Source organism: Triticum aestivum, chromosome 4A (genome assembly GCF_018294505.1).
Source record: "Triticum aestivum cultivar Chinese Spring chromosome 4A, IWGSC CS RefSeq v2.1, whole genome shotgun sequence".
Taxonomy (NCBI): domain Eukaryota; kingdom Viridiplantae; phylum Streptophyta; class Magnoliopsida; order Poales; family Poaceae; genus Triticum; species Triticum aestivum.
In genome coordinates, this window is record NC_057803.1 from 598458279 (window position 1) to 598481043 (window position 22765).

At 48.1% G+C, this 22765-nt stretch overlaps 1 protein-coding gene across 2 annotated transcripts; it reads right to left on the minus strand.

The window, feature by feature from the left end:
• Positions 1 to 2074: 2074 nt before the first annotated feature.
• Positions 2075 to 5778, minus strand: LOC123082494 (histidine-containing phosphotransfer protein 2-like). Of its 2 annotated transcripts, XM_044504826.1 has the most exons (8): positions 5638 to 5778; positions 4749 to 4832; positions 4503 to 4639; positions 4339 to 4407; positions 3237 to 3308; positions 2789 to 2861; positions 2631 to 2651; positions 2075 to 2399 (listed from the first exon to the last, which is right to left on the minus strand). In XM_044504826.1, exons 1-8 carry the CDS (start codon positions 5776 to 5778, stop codon positions 2364 to 2366), a joined length of 633 nt encoding a protein of 210 aa, XP_044360761.1. In that variant the 3' UTR covers positions 2075 to 2363. The 2 variants fall into 2 exon arrangements, with proteins under 2 accessions (XP_044360761.1, XP_044360760.1); XM_044504825.1 differs by lacking the exons at positions 2631 to 2651; positions 5638 to 5778 and having other exon boundaries at positions 4749 to 4982.
• Positions 5779 to 22765: the final 16987 nt, after the last annotated feature.

Sequence of the window (22765 nt, forward strand, 5' to 3'; positions counted from 1 at the left end):
TCTACTCACACTCACTCGATCTCCCCCTCAACCCCCCCCCCCCCCCCGCGTCGGTCCTCCCCCTTCGCCCCTCCTCCCTCTGCACCGCCGTCACCTCCTCCTCCTCGCTAGACTCGGTACCGACCTCCTCCTCCGTCCTCTCTCCACTCGCCGCTCGCCGGCCCCTCCTCGGTCCGCCTTCCTCCTCCCTAGTAGTGACTTAGCAAATGGTTATATAGGTTATCAGTTGAGAATGATGGTATGTGGACACAGACTCTGTGTAATAAGTAGCTACAGACTAAGTCTTTAGCCAGGGTTGTTGTATGACCTAATGACTCGCTGTTTTGGAAGGTGCTAATGAGGATGAAGGATACCTTCGCAGAGCGAAATTTGTTATTGGAGATGGTAGAACAACCAGATTCTGGGAGGATACATGCTTAGGGGAGATGCCTCTAGCATTGCAATACCCCACATTATATAATATTGTACAACGTAAGGAGGCTTACATTGCTACAGTATTACAATCTTCTCCTTTAAACATCCAGCTCAGGAGGTCCCTAGTGGGGAAATGAGTTTGTGGCTACATTCGTGCGAAGGTTGATGGATGTTCAACTTTCCGATCAGACAGACGAGTTTCACAGGAAGTTAACTAGGAATGGTGCTTTTATGATGAAATCACCTGGACTTAATTGATTCTAGCCCAATCACGAGATCTGTTCATATTTGGAAAATTACAATTCCTTTGAGAATTAAGATCTTCATGTGGTTTGTCCACAAGGAAGTGACTCTAACCAAAGATAATCTGGTAAAGCATAGGTGGGTGTGTAGATATTGATGTTGTTTTTGTGACCAGGATGAAACAATACAACACCACTTTATCGACTGCCTCTTGCCAACCTTCTTTGGCGCATGATTCATATAGCCTTTAAAATTAACCCTCCAATTAGCATTGACATGTTGTTTGGGACATGGCTAACTAGAGTGGAGCCAATTACTGCGGGACGTATTCGGATAGGAATATGCGCATTACTTTGGGCTATATGGAACTGCAGAAATGATATGATCTCTAATAAAAAAATATAAACTTTTTGCAGATTTTACAGAGCTACTAGTTGGATCCGTATGTGGTTGTTACTCACTCATATGGATTACAGGGAGCTTTTGGTTACTGGGTGCAACCGGTGGGAGATAGTAGCATGGGATATTTACAACCGGTTTGGATGGCGGTCCAATAATAGGATAGGTGTTTATCATCTTGTCCTGTTTTTCGCTATTTGTGGCCTTCTTTTATTTTAATTTATTTTACGCTCCTTCCATGAGATGTACTGAATTGCCGACTTTGTTTTGTTTTGGCACTGTTTAATAAAATAGCTGCATCCATTGTTCTGGTGCAGAGGCCGTGGGATGTCCTCCTTCTAAAAAAAAATCACCGAACAATGCACCAACTCTGTGGGGGGAGGGGAGGACGAGATATTTCTGGGAGGGGGAGAGAAGGGTGAAGGGTGTGTCAAATGTTGTCATGGTAGAAGATCGAGGGGGTCAAGAATTTGGTGATCTAGGCGCAGAAGCCATAGAGGGCACGAACACTGGTGCTCTCTACTTGATCGCGTAGATGGCATATTGGTATTAACGGTTTTGTCGCCGGCATGCTAAGTGTAGGTGACCGAGTCCCTGGCGGACAACACTGCCGAGAAACGCCTTGAAGGCACCCAGAGACTCCGGTGCTTCACGCCACCCCGCCGCTCCAGCCAATAGATCACTTGACTCGTGGCCCTCTTCATGTTCTACCAGACACCATTTCACACATCGTCCTTCATCCTTACCTCCTCCTCCTAGTAGTATCTTGTTCGCCCCCAGAGCTAGTTTATTCTCTAGCGATGGTTTTCTGGAGGTTCTAGAGGTGGTGGAGGTCAGCAAGCGACACTCACAATGTACCAACCAACAAAATAATCTAAAGATCAAGCCATGCACTCACTTTAGTGTAGTATTTGATAACCAACAGAACTTTCCCCTTGTTCAAGGAGAGACGTCGGCATTCCAAAAGATGGTAAAGAGATGGGAGAGCCTACAACATATAACAAAACCAATCCACCAGTGAAAAACCAACCAGGTAGAGAGTTTAAATATTGTATGGAGCGGCAGCCCAGCGGACACAACCAGGTAAGTTGACAGAGACATTGACACATAACAACATGTTTTGTTTGACAACCAGGTAATTTAAAGATTGCCCACCTCTTCATGTTCCTACGCAAGATTCCTCGCATTATTTCATAATCATCCTCCAAAGCCAGACACCTATTGAACATTGTCTACATTGGAGAGAAACATACACCCCATCATGGGAGGGGTCACTTGTAGCTATGCTCTTTTTCCTTCCATAGCTACTACTTAGGACCATATGTTGCGATCTGCTCCTCCAGCTTCATCAAAAGAAGAACAGATTAATTATTACGGCATGTCTAAGGTGCATATTGGTGGCCAAGTCACAAGATTTCACAAATCACCCATGTTACAAGGTGGTTGATACCATATTCCAGTAATTGGCTAAGTTTAATTTACGCTGAGAAACAAAGAAATCATACTGCTTCGAACTACCTCATATAGCCACTGAATCGTGATGACAAAAATTAAGGCAGAAACATTTTAGATACCTCAGAAATCAAACAGTATATCTAGATAAATATCAACAGCAACAAGAATCAGATCAAGTTCTTTCTTTTTTATCTTAAAGGATCCATGTCCGATCTTTAGAATATGAGACTAGTAAGAAGTTGGAAGTCAAAGCAAACATACGCACATAAGGGGCTACCTGCATCATAGCCTCGAACTTGCTTCGCACATCACAGAACTCACTCCAAGCAAGAGCCAACGCCATGAGGCACCTGGAATAATGCATCATACCACACAGTCAAATTCTGGACAGAGTAATCACGTGAACTGAACTAACAGTGGTTCGGAAATCATAACCCTCTGCTTGGAAAAAAAAAACTCTAGTCATCTCAGATATAGTCATGCTATAAACGTAAGTCTATAACTAACAAGTTACAGTAGAATAATCAAAGAGGCATATTTAGATAGTGAACCGAGTAATACAATCACATGGTTGCAAATGAAGTGAACGAGCAGGTTAGTGCTATGAGCTAAATATAATGCCATCAAAAAAGGAAATCAGTCTTTAGGTTTACAATAATGTAAACAATACAGAGTGTGGATAATAATGATTCTGCAACATATATAATAAGGTACTAAGTACTGACCTTTCTTTGCTTCTTGGCTCATTGAACCGGCGGAATTGCATGCAGGATAGGTTCACTTTCTTAGCACCAACACTGATACGTACAAAGAAGAGGAAGATCAGGACACCAGGAAATTTTCAAGCTTATTAAATGCTATTGTGCCATGTTGATCCGCATAACCATACTAGCGATAATAATCACGGTTATCGACACAATATATTGTTTGATAAACCTAAAAAACAAATAGCATTAGCTAAATGTGGTAGTAGATCAGTAGTACTGGAGATTTCTACAATACGGCAAAGTTTCACTTGCCAAGCCATCACGTTGGCACGAATATCGACAATTCCATTATACAGAACTCAAGTAAATTGGGCTCTTCTAATTATTGATATATGACAGCGCGATCAACACGAGCCACATGCCCATGACGTACACACCCCGTGCCAACACATCGAAAAAGAAACAACGTCGATACAGTACTCAGTTTTTCTAGTAGCGACTGGACAAACCAGAAAAATGACGATTGGTGTTACGTAGAATATAGCAAATCATTGATACAGAAACGTTTGCAGAATCCCAAATTTTTATTGCCGGCCTAGAATATTCCATTAGGTAAATAATAGATTCATTACTACTAGAAATGTCCGCAAGACGACAAATTGTTCCTTTCAGAGCTATAACATTGCCATGGCAGGAATAATTATATTCGCGTGTAACGACACAACTAAACTCAGCTGTTATACTTGAGTGTATACGACAACCACAAACGACGCCGCGCCGACACACCTGAGGAGAATCCTGAAGAAACCAGAAAAACTACCATTGGCGTTCCGCATAATAAATAGCAAATGATTAATACCAAGAATCTTTACAACGCGACAAAGTATTTCTCGATCGGCAAGCCATAACTTTTCCGTTGGCATGAATACTGGTACATCAGTTAAAAGAAGCACAGCTAAATTCGGCAATTCTACTTATCACTACACGACAATGTAGACACCACGAACGGCATGCCCATGACAAACATGTCTGAATCACACGATATGGATGCGCAACACAGAAACAATCATATATACAGTTAAAACTGAGCAGGGAAAGAAAGGGTTTATCATCATTATACCTGTAGCTGGACCCCTTGAGCTGACGCACGAGGACGTCCACCATGTCGTAGTCCACCACGGGTTGGCTCCTGTGAATCGCAAAGCAGAGAAGACAAGATGGATGAGTAGCCGAGCCAGCCGAGATAACAGAAGTGGAGGAAGAGAGGAGGGATTGGGGGCGGACAGCAGGCCAGCAATGTCGTTGAGGATCCTCTTGGTGTCCTTGATGAAGAGGTTGATCATGTCGGCAGCGTAGCCCCGGGCTGCGGTGCCATCCTCCTCCATGGACTGCAGTTGGTGGAAATTCTCGTCCAGCATGCCCTAGATGAATCACATCACATGACGAGAAGGCAAAGATAGACTAGTCAGCCAGCCACCGGAACAACCACACGGCCGAGGTGTACATGGTACGACGAGGGGATGGACTCACTGTGGCGAACATGGATGTGACGAGGTTGTTCAGCCGTTCTCTGAGCGCGGCAGCTGCCATTGTCGATGAGGTGCTGGAGTGGATCTGGTGGCGGAGCGCACCTGCTGAAGGGATCCGAAGATGTAGTGGTAATGAAGGAGTAGCCAGGGGAAGGAAACCTTTATGTGGCCGGACGCACGAGACTCTCCCGCAGAAGCGTTTGGCGGCGAGTCCTACGTTACCTCTACTTGCTTGGCCATTAACGATCGAGCTTGGAGCCTTGGAGACGGCATGCATGCGTGCAGTGCATGAATGCAGCTACAGGTTGAGGACGACAGCTGCAGCCAGATGGTGTGGAGATGGAGTGTAGGGCGTGTTCTTTGGATGGTTCCGTCGTTCGTCCGCGATACTCTTGTTCTACTTTTGTGTGTGTGAACTGTCTGGTTGTCGTGCGTGGCCCCTGCGTGGTTTTTCTTTTCTTTTAAGCACAAAAATGCTTTGTGCGTGGGTTTTGTTGGGTTTAAGATTATGTCATGAACCTTGCCGAACTTGGGCTATGGGTGACGGGCTTGGCCTGGCTCACAATGCCGCACTATAAGAGCATCTCTAGCAGAACAGATGCCGCAAAGTCTGTTAAATTTTCTATCCACAAAATCGTTTTACATTTCGCCCTAAGACAATTTTGCGGGCAGTTCATCCCCGGCGCAGAATCGATACCGTAAATAGTACCTTAAATTTTAAAACTTAAACTTAAAACATGTTCCTGTTACATAGATAGTCCAGACCTCGCCGGAGTTCATCACTCACACGGACAGACTAAAATTAAAAATTTAATCAACTGAGGAACGGCAGCAGCCCACGGCCTCACATCGAGAATGAACTCGCACACCGAGCGGTAGAGGGTGTAGGCGAGCTCGTGGTCCGCCTTTGCCGCCTCGAAGTGTTCGGCGGTGCCCTCTTTGCCAGCCACCAGCACCTCCTTCACGGCATGGTGCGTGATCTCCGCCTCGTGGAGCTTCTTCGTCGCCGGCCAGAGTGGCTCGGAGCTCATTGATGTGCTGCCACACGCAGTTGCCGTTGCTGCGGGAGAGGGCACCGTGGTTTTGTGCCTGCGCCGAGCGCCCAGCTCAACGGCGGGCCGGATGGAGCTGCCAGCCTCCGCGTCATGCCGGTCGAGTTTGCGCGGCGGCGGCGGCCCCCATGTCCGCGGCCTTCTCCTGACATGATCAGCGCTTCAGAGGGAAAAACTGTCCAGATATGCGCGCGCCGGAGCTAAGAAAAGAACAAGGCGAAGGGGAAGTGGACTGCAGCGGAGGGGCGGACCTATCCGACACAGGAACCCTAAAACGCCCCCCTCGCCAGACATATAGCGGCGGAAGCGGCAGTTTTGGGGCTGCCCGTATATTTTTTTACTGGCTGGTCCAAATATACCGCTTCTGTTCCGGCCCGAAAATATATGGGCGGGCAATGGGATAGGGTATCTGCTAGAGATGCTCTAAATCACGAGAGATGTCAATTGAACTCGGTGACTATATCTTGCATTAAGTGAGATGGTACGAAGTCTCACCGAAGGTTCTACAGTAATTGGGCCAGCACATTCGCGCACGAACTATTTTGAAAAGAGTAGGAAAAGGGGAGAAGCAAGGATTGATCCCTGGTCTCCGGAAGATCGCCGGCGCTGCTAGCCAACCCATCCGCATCCCAACTGGATCCAACCCCACACAAGTGATGGAGCCTGAGGAAGGGGATCCCGACGGCTATGGGCCAACAGCTCGCACTACCAGTGCCGCACTAGAAGACGCCGTGCAGACATGGCAATGAGCCTCCACAAGCCAAATATGGTCGTCTAGATTCGGCTAAGGGAACACCCTGATGCCCGCCACCCCTAACCTGAAACCCCAACAGATCCAAAATGCTAGCCGCCGGACCCCCTGCACTATCACGGCTTCATCGCCGCCAAGCTAGGGCCGCCCCAATGGAAGTGCCCCGAGTGACGTAGAGGACAGCACCACACGGCCGTCGGGTCGACCAGCCCCAACCACCCGGCTACCAGCGAACTCCCGGTGACCTAGCTTCGCCGCAACCACGCCAGGCACGAGATTCGTGCGAATCACGCAGCCGTCCACCAAACGGATGCCACCATACCATCGCCATGCCACCACCACACGCGCATGCCACCGGGAGCGCCCGCGGCGGAACCCCGCATGAGCTCAACACCGCCACCCAAAACATGCATCCTATGTTGGCCGTCCACGGGCAAAAGAGAGGGGAGGTCCCACTATCATCAGCACCGATCTGGCTTCGGCCCTCGGCGCCTACTGGAGGCGGTGGTGACAGAGGGGTGAGAGAAGGGGAAGGAGGGCCGGCGGCTAGGGTTTCCTCCCCTTCGCTCGCGGGAGCGATACTGAAGGGTGGAGAAAAAGACTCCAGTGAACATGTTTAGTGGTGGCTTACGGAGCATCATCAACAATCAACTAGTTTAGGTAGCAGCATGAATTAGTTATCAAGGAAATTACAACCAGGGAATGGGAGGGGGTAGTACAAGCTCAGTGCCTTGTGTAACGCCCCGGTAGTTAAGCTACAGTAACCTTCCGAAAATGATGCCACATCACCTCGGTTAGTGTTGATAATCTCACGTTAGTTCAAAACCGGTTCGAATTCAAATTCAAAATCAAGCAAACAATAAAAGTTTTTAAATATTAAAACTAAAAATGTTCGGAGTGAGCCAAATAATGCATAGGTAATTATGGTAAAGAAACCGCACTTTTTTAAAATGTTTAAGTAAACTAAAATGAGTAAAACAGTAGCTAAAACAATTAAATAAATGCCTTTTTCTTTTATAAAATATTAAACTATTTTGATCAGAGGTAAAACTTTTTAATACAGTAGTTGGAATTGTAACTCCATTTTAGGTGTGGGTTTTATTTTTGTAAAACTATAAAGTATTAAGTAAATAAAAACAAACAGAAAAGACAAAAGGGGAAAATAAAACATAAATAAAAAGAAACCCCCCAGGCTAGCTGGGCCTCGGCCCAGCCAGTGGCCTGCCAGGCCGGCCCACTCCCTCCCCTGGCCTATAACCCCCTGGGGGCACCGAACCCTAGCACGATCCCCATTCCCCCCTCGCACTCCTCTCTCTCTCCCTACTCTGCTCGATCTGGATCGGGGCGAACCCCCGATCCCATCGGCCCGCCGCCGCCGTCGATCCCTGCGGCCACTACGTCGGGTCCCCCTCGCCGGGACACCCTCCCGCCTCTACGTGAATGCCCCGACGCCGCGGAGCTTCGTCACCAACCCGTCGGAAGCCACGGCCTTGACCCGGTGCTACCTCGCCGCGCCGCCGCCGCCTCCACCTCGCCGGACCCCCCCCCCCACTGCCCCGTCCCTACTCCCCGCAGTGAGCACGTGCCCCTCTCCTCCTGTCTCCCTTGCTGCACTGCACCATTGCGCTCACCGCCAGGTCCCGTGCGCCCACTGCTCGCCGTCTCGCACCCGCGCACACCGCTCGGGGCCACGCCCCTCGCCCCGCCTCTGTCCCCGCTGCTGCGGCTGTCCGCCGCGCTCGACGGCGCCCCACATTGGCGGCCCCGCTCCGCTGCTCTGCTCCTCTGCCGCCCGCGCCATCGCCCCGCCTTGCCTCGCGCCACAGCCGCTCGTCGCCTGCTCGCCCGTGGCCTGCTTCCCCGCCGCCGGGCCCGCCTCCGTTCACGACTGCAGGCCCGCGCGCCGCTGCCAGGCCCCGCCAGCCGAGACCCCTGCCCTGGTCGGCGACCTCCTCCGTCCCGGCCGGCGTCCAGGGCCAGCCGGGCTGCGCCCATCCCTGGCCGTCGTCGTGCCCCGCCGTGGCCGCCAGCGCCGACGCCCGCGTGCCCCTGGGCGTGCGCCCGTAACCATCGCCCGCGCCCTGTATGCCCTGGGGCCTATGATAGATGGGCCCCATGCCCAGAATGTTTAAAAAAAGAATTAAAATAATAATAATGAAAATAATTAAATAAATAATAATTATTGAATTAATTAATTAAAGAATTAATTAAATTAAATTAATTAATCTTGATTAGGTTAACCTAATTACTAATTAACTTAATTAACCCCTGATTAGCCTAGTCAATCAATGACATGCGGGACCCACACATAGTTGACCCAGTCAACTGCACAGTTGACTGCTGACATCAGCATGATGGCATGCTGATGTCATCCTTTACTGTTCTAGATAATGTTGAAAATAATTAATTCCAAAAATTAATAAAACTTTAGAAAATCATTTTAAAATAAACCTTAACTCGGATTGAAATATTTTCAACATGAAAGTTGCTCAGAACGACGAGACGAACCAGGATACGCAGCCCGTTTATCCGCCATGCATCCCTAGCATAAGGAACCTGCAACATTTCACCTCCGGTTCATCTGTCCGGAATCGTGAAACACAGGGAATACTTTCTCGGATATTTCCCCTCTTCGCCGTTATCGCCTATCCCTACGTTAGGTCACCCCTAGCACAACATAGTGCCGCGTCTTGCTTTGTGTTACATTTGATTGCTCTGTTATTTATTGTGTTCCCCCTCCGTTACTCCTTTTCGGTAGACTTCGAGACCGCTGCCGATGTTCGTGTGTTCGACTACATCGAAGATGACCCCTCCTTCTTGCCAGAGCAACCAGGCAAGCCCCCCCTTTGATCACCAGATATCACCTACTCTTTTCTCTACTGCTTGCATTAGAGTAGTGTAGCATGTTACTGCTTTCCGTTAATCCTATTCTGATGCATAGCCTGTCCTTGCTACTACTGTTGTTACCTTTACCTGCAATCCTAATGCTTAGTATAGGATGCTAGATTATCATCAGTGGCCATACATTCTTGTCCGTCTGCCATGCTATATTATCGGGCCATGATCACTCGGGAGGTGATCACGGGTATATACTATATACTTTATACATGATACATTTGGTGACTAAAGTAGGGTCGGCTTGTGGAGCACCCGCGAGTGATTCACGGATTGGGGGCTGAAAGGACCTTTGCCCCAACGGCCCTCTGTGTGGATCTTTGTGGCGAAGCGACAGGGCAGGTTGTGACCACCTAGGAGAGAGGTGGGCCTGGCCCTGGTCGGTGTTCGTGGATCTTAACACGTTCAACGAGATCTTGGTATTTGATCTGAGTCTGGCTACTGGCGTATACGCACTAACCATCTACACGGAGACAGTTATGGGCACTCGACGTCGTGGTATCAGCCGAAGCCTTCGTGACGTCAGCGACTGAGTGGCGCGCGCCGGATTGGACCGTAAGCCTGCTCTTGTATTAAGGGGGCTAGTTCTGCTTCCGGCCGCATACGCAACGTGCAGGTGTGCAATGGGCGATGGGCCCAGACCCCTGCGCCATAGGATTTAGACCGGCGTGCTGACCTCTCTGTTGTGCCTAGGTAGGGCTGCGACGTGTTGATCTTTCAAGGCCGGGCATGACCCAGGAAAGTGTGTCTGGCCAAATGGGATCGAGCGTGTTGGGATATGTGGTGCACCCATGCAGGGAAGTTAATCTATTCGAATAGCCGTGATCTTCGGTAACAGGACGACTTGGAGTTGTACCTTGACCTTATGACAACTAGAACCGGATACTTAATAAAACACACCCTTCCAAGTTCCAGATACAACCGGTGATCGCTCTCTCACAGGGCGACGAGGGGAGGATCATCGGTTAGGATTATGCTATGCGATGCTACTTGGAGGACTTCAGTCTACTCTCTTCTACATGCTGCAAGACGGAGGCTGCCAGAAGCGTAGTCTTCGAAAGGACTAGCTATCCCCCTCTTATTCCGGCATTCTGCAGTTCAGTCCACATATGATAGCCTTATTCCAATTGATACCAATGCATACATATGTAGTGTAGCTCCTTGCTTGCGAGTACTTTGGATGAGTACTCACGGTTGCTTTCTCCCTCTTTTCCCCTATCCCTTCTACCTGGTTGTCGCAACCAGATGTTGGAGCCCAGGAGCCAGACGCCACCTTCGACGACGACTCCTACTATACCGGAGGTGCCTACTACTACGTGCTGCCCGCTGACGGCGACCAGGAGTAGTTTAGGAGGATCCCAGGTAGGAGGCCTGCGCCTCTTTCGATCTGTATCCCAGTTTGTGCTAGCCTTCTTAAGGCAAACTTGTTTAACTTATGTCTGTACTTAGATATTGTTGCTTCCGCTAACTCGTCTTTGATCGAGCTCTTGTATTCGAGCCTTCGAGGCCCCTGGCTTGTAATATGATGCTTGTATGACTTATTTTATTTGTAGAGTTGTGTTGTGATATCTTTCCGTGAGTCCTTGATCTTGATCGTACACATTTGCGTGCATGATTAGTGTACGGTCAAATCAGGGGCGTCACAAGTTGGTATCAGAGCCGACTGCCTGTAGGAATCCCCTTTCCAACTCCTTGGCCGAAGTTGAGTCTAGTCGATGAAAACTGTTTTTCTAACATGGTTGTGCGGCCCATGGGCCCACGTCGCCATCTGGGTGGTATTAGGATCTTTTACTCCTCGATCCTTACTCTGGGACTCTGATCTCTCTTCTATTCAGGTTAAATGATTTGACTAAAATCTAACTTTAGGTTCTCGAAAATACTTCCTCCCGGAGAGCCCCATTCAGGCCAGATGATCGACTGCTTCAACAGAAGATTCTGACAATACTCTCTGATGTTCTCTCGAAACCTTATGCCATTGCTTTTGCAATTCCCTACCACCGAAATATCCCTATGGATAAGTATTTAGACCTGTCGTGCTTACTTTTATTCCCAGTCGATCTTGTTATTATAAGATACCCCGAGAATACTTTGTGCCTACTGCCTTGCAGTTCTTTGCCACATGCATACCACTACGGATAATTACTCGCATTTATCGGGTATCCTCTCATCCCCAGATATTCATGCAGTTCACAAAATTCTTCGAAATACCATTCGGTCTTCCGAAAATCCTGAGCAACCTATTGCTCCTGAAATTCTTGCTTGCTTGCATTATGGTTAATCCCATAAGTATAGTAATCTTATTGGCAACCTTTGTCAATATCATTTTGAGTCCATTGACTCAATATGTTGCGAATGCTCGCAATCCGCACTCAGATCATAGAATTCATCCTTTCAGCTCAGATGTCATTTAAAACGTGAGCTGGTCCTCGGCCAATCAGATTGCCATCGATTGTACCCCTAAGTCTATTCAACTTGTCCGTCCTTGATCAGAGCGTTTGCTCCTGATCCCTTGATTTGAAAATCATAATTCCTTTGTTATTTAAACATTGAATTATTCAGATGATCTGTAAAACGATGCATTTGCATTCTTTCTTCCTCTGATTGGGTATCGATACTCACATCAGCTCCATTGTGGATCACCATATCCACTATTGGATTATTATCCGACAATGTCCTTCATAGCGAGTTCTTTCTCCGATACATAATGCCTTTGGTAATTTGTATCCTCTCCTTTTGCCAACCATGCTCTGCTTTCGAGCTGGTAATATTTACTCTCAAAGCTTGTGGTATATGTTTCCACGATACCCTGATGGGTTGAACCTATGCCTTCCTTAATTTGTGTGACCTCGAAAGTTATGCGGGTTATACCCTGCTGATGCTTCGTCAGATAACTTTTCAACACTACAACTTCGAAAAGGGGAGGTAAATGTAAGGTTATGCATTGAAGAAGTGGGAGTCGACCTTGAACTTTGTGTTCATGCCCATGGACACGATGTAGATCTTATCATTAAAGCTTCTCTTAAATTAGTTACTCCCTTGGTATAAGTTCATATTATATCTGGGATCTGGCCTTTTGCAATCGTGGTTTCGACCATGTTCTCTTTTAGGTACCATTTCTCGTGCGAGTTTAAGCACTTGTCTTCTACAGAGCAATACCCCAGTCCAACCTCTACTTTGATCTGTCATCGAGTATTACCCCCTGGTATCTCGAGGATACCACGGGATATATAACTTCTTATGAGGTCTTCATCAAATAATATTCTTGCCGATTCCATTTTTCCAACGGGTTCTCAGTTGTTAGAACCCCTCAAGGACACCGACAACTGAATTGAGTCCGCACTACGATTCAACAACACTTGGTAACCTTCATTACTTACGAGTTTGAACTCGATCACGTCATCCCTAGCCTGCTTGGCTATATCCTTGTCGTGCCGATTTTAACTGTGCTACCTAGTCCTTCTTCCCGGAGCAAAAATTTCGATGGTGAGCTAATCTTACGTCGATCTTCCTCGTCATGTCAATTGTCCTTGAACAACAAGCTTGATTTCAAGTTTGTGTCATACCTATGGTTTCAATAACCTTTCGCTCCATCATTCCTGTGACTTGATGTCATCGCCGATCGATTACATCTTAATGAAATCTCTCGACAAATGTGTCGTGATCATCATCGACAATGATATGCCTTCTTCCAAGTGTGAATCGAATTCATGATGGGAAATACCATCCTTTCCCCTCGATGATTGGTATTAACATCGACAACATTCTTGCATTCCCTCCAACACAAAACTTGTTCTTGTTTTGTGTTATAACTTGAGTTCCTTGTTATCCGACTTATGTTATGTTCTAACTTGAAGTATTACTGTCTTCTATGCCAAGGATGTCGTGAGAATTTCACCACTTCTTAAGAATTCTTGATACAAGTGATACTTCTTGCCATCTCCGTTCACTCCTTGGCCCCCTTATTGTTTCTAACCGGGAATATCGACAAGTGAACCATGCTGCTTGGACTCTGTAATTCAAGCAACCCAGTTCCTTTGAAATTAATGGCCGATAGTTTGATTTTAGACTATTGGTTGTTGAACCACCATTCTAACATTGATCATGCTACCTAAGCCAACATTTCGGGTGCACCTTTTAACCAATGTTTTATTGTGTATGTTTTCCTCGAGCATACATCATTATACCATTTGATCTGACAAATGTTATCTTCTTGTTCACATAATTGTGGAAATCCATATTTTATTAATCTCGATGAATTGTCGTTGATTCCATCAGCCACTTCCTCATCCTCTCGCTGGTTTACTGATGAACTCTTGTTTCAGAACTCGCTTCCATAGTTCATTTCTCGATAATTTTACAATGGCATCTCGTCAATTTGTATTACACCTTTTTCTCTCAGGCATCCTGAGTCTGAGGTTTTTTTTGACACCATTCAGATCTGAATCTCGGTCAGATATGATGGTTGGGACATATTTCCAAGATTTACAACATTGGTCGTTATATGACCCGGTAAGGTGGTGTCATGCCTAGTACACCTGGCCGGGGGACCTATTGTTATAGTTTCCTTGATTAGCAAGGTTATCCATTCTTCCATGATGAAATTGTAAGACTTATTCTATAAGTTCTTCCTGATGGACCCTTTTTGTTTCCAAAGTCTGAACTTGCTTGGAGACCATGCCATGCTATCTCGAAGCATGTTTGTGGTACTCCGATTTTCAACAAGGACATTTGAAGCCAATGCTAAATGTTTCCTGCTAAATTATCCAAACACCGCTGTATGGGTAATGTCATGAAATTTCTCTCCCCTACCTAAAGAGTTTTTCTAGGTTATATCCTATCATGGATATCATGCTCTGCTTGTCCTTGGGAAGGATATACCCCTGAAAGATGTGTTTAAACACATTTTTCCTTTCCATTGTTCTGTTTAACCTGAGGATCACATTTTCCTTTCCATTGGTTTGTTTAACCTTTCTTGTGATCTATATGATCTAAACGGTAAGATTCTTCTGCTCATGTAAACACATCGGTGTACAATTCTGTCAGCAAGACCCTGTTACTATTGTTTATGACATTCCGGTAGCCACCGATGGATGAGAACTTTGCCTATTGGTCCGCCTCGTTCAACGAGCAGGAAAATGGTTCTCTTCGTCCCTCGCCCTTGGTACCAAAGTTGTTGCCGACATAACCGACAAGACTATCCTCTGACTTGCCATGCTTACATGGTCGTGCAAGACGTCACCGCCCTTCCTACTGTTAATCCACATGGTGGACCCATAACCAACAGTTCCACAGGATCGGAACCTGACTCTCCTGTACACCCCCTGTTCCCAAAGTTATTCCTCACGCGTGGCCTCGTGTGTAATTCATGAGCCACCTTCCGATGAGATCATCAATCTGGTATCTGACGCAATACTTATTCCCATTGCTCTGAACCACTTTCACACTTCGCTTCAGGCAACGAATGATTGCCTATGCGCTCGAAACTTCTCATGGTACCTTATTACTTTGCTCTCGATATTTTCTTAAGTTTCAATTTGAGAGTTACTTTCCGCCACCTTCCCCGATGTTATCTACCAGATGAGCAACCTTGTAGAGGTTTGTTCTTCCGAATCTACCATTTTTCCTTACCGTAAGTACGATGAAGACACCAAAAAAAAGGAAGACGGCTTCATCATGATGACCTGAAGCAAAGAAATGAAGACGTCGACGTAATGGATCAACCTCTTCGAGAAGAGCAACCTAGACTATGAAGAATCGTTAGAAATTGCGTAACCTAGTCTCCCCCTTACACCCCCCTTAAATCTCGGGACGAGATTTCTTGTAGTGGAGGAGATTTGTAACGCCCCGGTAGTTAAGCTACAGTAACCCTTTGGAAATGATGCCACATCACCTCGGTTAGTGTTGATAATCTCACGTTAGTTCAAAACCGGTTCGAATTCAAATTCAAAATCAAGCAAACAATAAAAGTTTTTAAATATTAAAACTAAAAATGTTCGGAGTGATCCAAATAATGCATAGGTAATTATGGTAAAGAAACCACACTTTTATAAAATGTTTAAGTAAACTAAAATGAGTAAAACAGTAGCTAAAACAATTAAATAAATGCCTTTTTCTTTTATAAAATATTAAACTATTTTGATCAGGGGTAAAACTTTTTAAGACAATAGTTGGAATTGTAACTCCATTTTAGGTGTGGGTTTTATTTTTGTAAAACTATAAAGTATTAAATAAATAAAAACAAACAGAAAAGAAAAAAGGGGAAAATAAAACAGAAATAAAAAGAAACCCCCCAGGCTAGCTGGGCCTCGGCCCAGCCAGTGGCCTGCCAGGCCGGCCCACTCCCTCCCCTGGCCTATAACCCCCTGGGGGCACCGAACCCTAGCACGATCCCATTCCCCCCTCGCACTCCTCTCTCTCCCTACTCTGCTCGATCTGGATCAGGGCGAACCCCCGATCCCATCGGCCCGCTGCCGCCGTCGATCCTTGCGGCCACTACGCCGGGTCCCCCTCGCCGGGACACCCTCCCACCTCTGCGCGAATGCCCCGACGCCGCGGAGCTTCGTCACCAACCCGTCGGAAGCCGCGGCCTTGACCCGGTGCTGCCTCACCGCGCCGCCGCGCCGCCGCCGCCTCCACCTCGCCGGACCCCCCCCCCACTGCCCCGTCCCTACTCCCCGCAGTGAGCACGCGCCCCTCTCCTCTTGTCTCCCTTGCTGCACTACACCGTTGCGCTTACCACCAGGTCCCGTGCGCCCACTGCTCGCCGTCTCGCACCCGCGCACGCTGCTCGGGGCCACGCCCCTCGCCCCGCCTCTGTCCTCGCTGCTGCGGCTGGCCGCCGCGCTCGACGGCGCCCCACATTGGCGGCCGCGCTCCGCTGCTCTACTCCTCTGCCGCCCGCGCCATCGCCTCGCCTTGCCTCGCGCCACAGCCGCTCGTCGCCCACTCGCCCGTGGCCTGCTTCCCCGCCGCCGGGCCCGCCTCCGTTGACGCCTGCAGGCCCGCGCGCCGCTGCCAGGCCCCGCCAGCCGCGACCCCTGCCCTGGTCGGCGACCTTCTCCGTTCCGGCCGGCGTCCAGGGCCAGCCGGGCTGCGCCCATCCCAGGCCGTCGTCGTGCCCCGCCGTGGCCGCCAGCGCCGACGCCCGCGTGCCCCTGGGCGTGCGCCCGTAACCGTCGCCCGCGCCCTGTAAGCCCTGGGGCCTATGACAGATGGGCCCCATGCCCAGAATGTTTTAAAAAAGAATAAAATAATAATAATAATAAATATAATTAAATAAATAATAATTATTAAATTAATTAATTAATTAATTAATTAAATTAATTAATCTTGATTAGGTTAACCTAATTACTAATTAACTTAATTAACCCCTGATTAGCCTAATCAATCAATGTCATGCGGGACCGACACATAGTTGACCCAGTCAACTGCACAGTTGACTGCTGACATCAACATGATGTCATGCTGATGTCATCCTTTACTGTTCTGCATAATGTTGAAAATAATTAGTTCCAAAAATTAATAAAACTTTAGAAAATCATTTTAAAATAAACCTTAACTCGGATTGAAATATTTTTAACATGAAAGTTGCTCAGAACGACGAGACGAACCAGGATATGCAGCCCGTTTATCCGCCACGCATCCCTAGCATAGGGAACCTGCAACATTTCACCTCCGGTTCATCTGTCTGGAATCGTGAAACACCGGGAATACTTTCCCGGATATTTCCCCTCTTCGCCGGTATCGCCTATCCCTACGTTAGGTCACCCCTAGCACAACGTAGTGCCGCGTCTTGCTTTGTGTTACATTTGATTGCTCTGTTATTTATTGTGTTCCCCCTCCGTTACTCCTTTCCGGTAGACTTCGAGACCGCTGCCGATGTTCGTGTGTTCGACTACATCGAAGATGACCCCTCCTTCTTGCCAGAGCAACCAGGCAAGCCCCCCCTTTGATCACCAGATATCGCCTACTCTTTTCTCTACTGCTTGCATTAGAGTAGTGTAGCAAGTTACTGCTTTCCGTTAATCCTATTCTGATGCATAGCCTGTCCTTGCTACTACTGTTGTTACCTTTACCTGCAATCCTAATGCTTAGTATAGGATGCTAGATTATCATCAGTGGCCATACATTCTTGTCCGTCTGCCATGCTATATTATCGGGTCGTGATCACTCGGGAGGTGATCATGGGTATATACTATATACTTTATACATGATACATGTGGTGACTAAAGTCGGATCGGCTTGTGGAGCACCCGCGAGTGATTCACGGATTGGGGGCTGAAAGGACCTTTGTCCCAACGGCCCTCTGTGTGGATCTTTGTGGCGAAGCGACAGGGCAGGTTGTGACCACCTAGGAGAGAGGTGGGCCTGGCCCTGGTCGGCGTTCGTGGATCTTAACACGTTTAACGAGATCTTGGTATTTGATCTGAGTCTGGCTACTGGCCTATACGCACTAACCATCTACACGGAGACAGTTATGGGCACTCGACATCGTGGTATCAGCCGAAGCCTTCGTGACGTCAGCGACTAAGTGGCGCGCGCCGGATTGGACCGTAAGCCTGCTCTTGTATTAAGGGGGCTACTTTTGCTTCCGGCCGCATACGCAACGTGTAGGTGTGCAATGGGCGATGGGCCCAGACCCCTGCGCCATAGGATTTAGACCGGCGTGCTGACCTCTCTGTTGTGCCTAGGTAGGGCTGCGACGTGTTGATCTTCCGAGGCCGGGCATGACCCAAGAAAGTGTGTCCGGCCAAATGGGATCGAGCGTGTTGGGATATGTGGTGCACCCATGCAGGGAAGTTAATCTATTCGAATAGCCATGATCTTCGGTAACAGGACGACTTGGAGTTGTACCTTGACCTTATGACAACTAGAACCGGATACTTAATAAAACACACCCTTCCAAGTGCCAGATACAACCGGTGATCGCTCTCTCACAGGGCGACGAGGGGAGGATCATCGGTTAGGATTATGCTATGTGATGCTACTTGGAGTACTTCAGTCTACTCTCTTCTACATGCTGCAAGACGGAGGCTTCCAGAAGCGTAGTCTTCGAAAGGACTAGCTATCCCCCTCTTATTCCGGCATTCTGCAGTTCAGTCCACATATGATAGCCTTATTCCAATTGATACCAATGCATACATATGTAGTGTAGCTCCTTGCTTGCGAGTACTTTGGATGAGTACTCACGGTTGCTTTCTCCCTCTTTTCCCCCTATCCCTTCTACCTGGTTGTCGCAACCAGATGTTGGAGCCCAGGAGCCAGACGCCACCTTCGACGACGACTCCTACTACACCGGAGGTGCCTACTACTACGTGCTGCCCGCTGACGGCGACCAGGAGTAGTTTAGGAGGATCCCAGGTAGGAGGCCTGCGCCTCTTTCGATCTGTATCCCAGTTTGTGCTAGCCTTCTTAAGGCAAACTTGTTTAACTTATGTCTGTACTTAGATATTGTTGCTTCCGCTGACTCGTCTTTGATCGAGCTCTTGTATTCGAGCCTTCGAGGCCCCTGGCTTGTAATATGATGCTTGTATGACTTATTTTATTTGTAGAGTTGTGTTGTGATATCTTTCCGTGAGTCCTTGATCTTGATCGTACACATTTGCGTGCATGATTAGTGTACGGTCAAATCGGGGGCGTCACACCTTGTGATGCAGAGGTCGAGGTAATCCCCTTTTTCAAGAAAAACAAGCTCAGCGGCGGCCAGCCAATAGCCTACTTCTTCGATGCCTACACTTACACGAGAATGGTGCTTATGTCGGACCCAATTGTCTCATGTGAACTTCGAGTTGGGCTTCGTTTGTTGCTTGGGCCGAGTACGCTTGTCTTGGACTTCTCTTGAAATGCATGATCGATGCAATAGTTCGTGTGACATCCCTAGCCGCCAAGCTAGGGCCGCCCCAATGGAAGTGCCCCGAGTGACGTAGAGGACAGCACCACACGGTCGTCGGGTCGACCAGACCCAACTACCCGGCTACCAGCGAACTCTCGGTGACCTATAGCTTCGCCGCAACCTTGCCGGGCACCACATTCGTGCGAATCAAGCAGTCGTCCACCGAATGGATGCCACCATGCCGCCGACATGCCACCACCACACGCGCATGCCACCTGGAGCACCCGCGGCGGAACCCTGCATGAGCTCAGTACTGCCACCCAAAACATGCATCCTATGTCGGCCACCCACAGGCGAGGGGGAGGGGAGGTTCCCGCTACAGCCGGCATCGACTAGGCTTGGCCACTCAGCGCAGAGGGCGAGAGGAGGGGAGGAGGGCAGGTGGCTAGGGTTTCGTCCCCGACACTCGCGGGAGTGGCACGGAGGGTGGATAAAAAGACTCCAATGAACATGTTTAGTGGTGGCTTACTAAGCATCATCAGCAATCAACTAGTTTAGGTAGCAGCATGAATTGGTTATCCAAGAAATTAGAGCCAGCAAATGGGAGGGGATATTACAAGCTTAGTGCCTTGTGATGTAGAGGCCGAGGTAATCCCCTTTTTCAGAAAAATAAGCTCAGTGGCGGCAAGCCAATAGCCTAGTTCTATGATGCCTACACTTACACGAGAACGGTGCTTATGTCGGACCCAATTGTCTCCTATGAAACTTCGAGTTGCGCTTCTCTTATCACTTGGGCCGAGTGGGCCAGACTTGGGCTTCTCTTGAAATGCATGATGCAATAGTTCGTGTGACATCCCCCCCCCCCCCCCCCCCCCCTTAGATTTGACTTGACCCCAAGCCAATGCTCGAGGGTACCATGCCTTCGGAGGAATCACGTCTTCCAAGGAGGTCGGTGATGCGAAAAAGCTGGGACAATGGATGAGGACTTTCTCAACTTACTGATGACCCCTCTTCACTGTGTGTCGATCAAGGATGGTTGTTAATGCTTGGAACTGAAGGTGGACGAAGTCGAGAGTCGACAGCTCCGGCTGCACGATAGTGGATGGCGGCATAATAGCTTGCAGTTGCAGAGACATGTTTGACGGGGTGTGTACGAGCTTGCTCAGGCAGGTCCATTTTATATGCCACCACACCCATGCACTAGAATACCTGAAAGGGACCAAAATTGTGAAAAGCTAATTTGTGGTTAGCGCGTGCCGCGACGGATAACTGGGCATACAACTGCAACTTCAAAAAAAACTGAATCTCGAACAACAAAAACTCTATCCGCGTGCCTTGTCCTTCATGTATTGTCGAGCTTGGTTAAGATATTGTGGCAGGAGAGCAACCATTGTAACCAGCTCCCTGGTCCAAGCCGCTAGATCAGTCATCGGCTCGTCAAGGACGTTGTTAAGTCGAAAGAAGAGAGGGTTGTGCCCTTAGATGGCTTTAAATGGTGTAGATTTGAGGATGGAGTGGTATGAGATGTTCTACCTGAATTCGGCTGAGGCGAGTCAATCAGCCCATTTCTTCAGATAATCATACAAAGCAACGAATGTAGAGTTCCAAGCACTGGTTGACCCGCTCTGTCCGACCATTAGTTCCAAGCTAGTATTTATATCATCAGATATATTCTTGAACTGAAGATGACATGGTTTTCTTGCGATACATTTACATCATAGGCCAATGTGCCTAAAAAATTGAGTTGTACTTTACATTAGTAGTTTTTATACACTATTCCTTGTGTTTTCTTATAGGGTTGCAGATATAAATACAAGTCTGGCACAAATTTTGTATACATGTTCCTTTTTTACATAGTACAAATGCATACACTCATACATATGAACATACACTCATCCCTATAAACGCATGCACACACACCCTATCCCTATGAGCACCTCTGAGAGACTAAGCTGACACATCATCTTGATATTGACGTCACCACAAACACCTTTGTAGTCGACAGGAACGTGTCCTCCCACTGAACGCACTTCACCGGAAGGTCTAGAACAAATCCAGGAAAATGCGAGCACCAGCGTCAAGTTTAGGAGTTGAATCACGAGGGTCTGGGGATACCATAGTTCTCCTAACCATCCTATCACGAGTTGGTTAGCGTATAAATGTTCTAATGTAGTACTATCTTCATTGATCACTAGACTAAGTGTGGTCAGGCGCAAACTAGAATGTTAAACTGGATTTGTGAATGGAGTTCATGGACCTTTGATATCCTGTGGAGCGCTAACAAAAATATGTATTGAAAAGATTCTTATGGTAGTGACCATCTTGAGATGAGCATGGTCGGTGTCCGTGGCGGACAACACTGTCGAAGAAGGCCTTTAAGAAACCTAGTTACATTGTCCTGGAATAGGGGGTGCCAACCTAGTCGGCCCATAACCTCAGGGTGGACTTGAATGCCCTCATTTTCATTTGGGTGGACCCCGGAAGCTACACGCCTGGGCGTGATCAAGACTGTATCTACCGAAGACTTGGCGTATTCTCCAAGACATCTTCTGCCGCCTCCATGTGTGCCCCTGGATAACGACCATGTAACCCTATATGCCCTACCTGGCATGTATATAAGCTAGAGGGTTTAGCCTATAGAGGGGATCCAATCACAATTACATTCTCCTAGCTCTAGGGTTAGATCTTTCCTTACGATCTCTAGGTAGATCAACCTTATATTCGATACATCGTCATTAATATAGTCGAAGCAGGACGTAGGGTATTACCTCTTTGAGAGGGCCCGAACCTGGGTAAATACTATCTCCTCCGTCCCTGTTACAAATGATCCGAGTTCCACAGCTCCGGACCCACTACCCTGAGGTTTGCCGTCCTTACGATCGACATGGGTGCTTTCATTGAGTGTTCCCCTATGAGATCAATGAAAGGATCAATGGCTCATCTACAGATTAACTGCGGCACCGGCTACGGGGACATCTTTATCCCCGGCCAACTTTTCATATTCGGCATCATGGTCCTTTGCGCTGACTCTGCTGGCCATTTGACTCCCATCGAGAATTACGCCCCGGATCAGATCGTGACTTTCAGAGGCTTGGAATACACCGCAGATTACCACGGCGAGCTCATCCTTTCAGGCTAGATGCCAGGCCAGATCGAGGACTTATCAGACATCGGGGGCTCGATCCCAGAACCGATCTCCCACAAGGACGTCGGACCAGGCCCCCTGGAACCGCTAGACCGACACTGGTAGAAAAAGGGCCTATAGTCCCAGTTCGTAAGGGCCTTTAGTCCCGGTTCCTGAACCGGGACTAAAGTGTCGGTACTAATGCCCCGACCCTTTAGTCCCGGTTCAATCCAGAACCGGGACTGATGGGCCTCCACGTGGGCAGTGCGCAGAGCCCAGTCAGGAGACCCTTTGGTCCCGGTTGGTGGCACCAACCGGGACCAATAGGCATCCACGCGTCAGCATTTCTGTGGCTGGGGTTTTT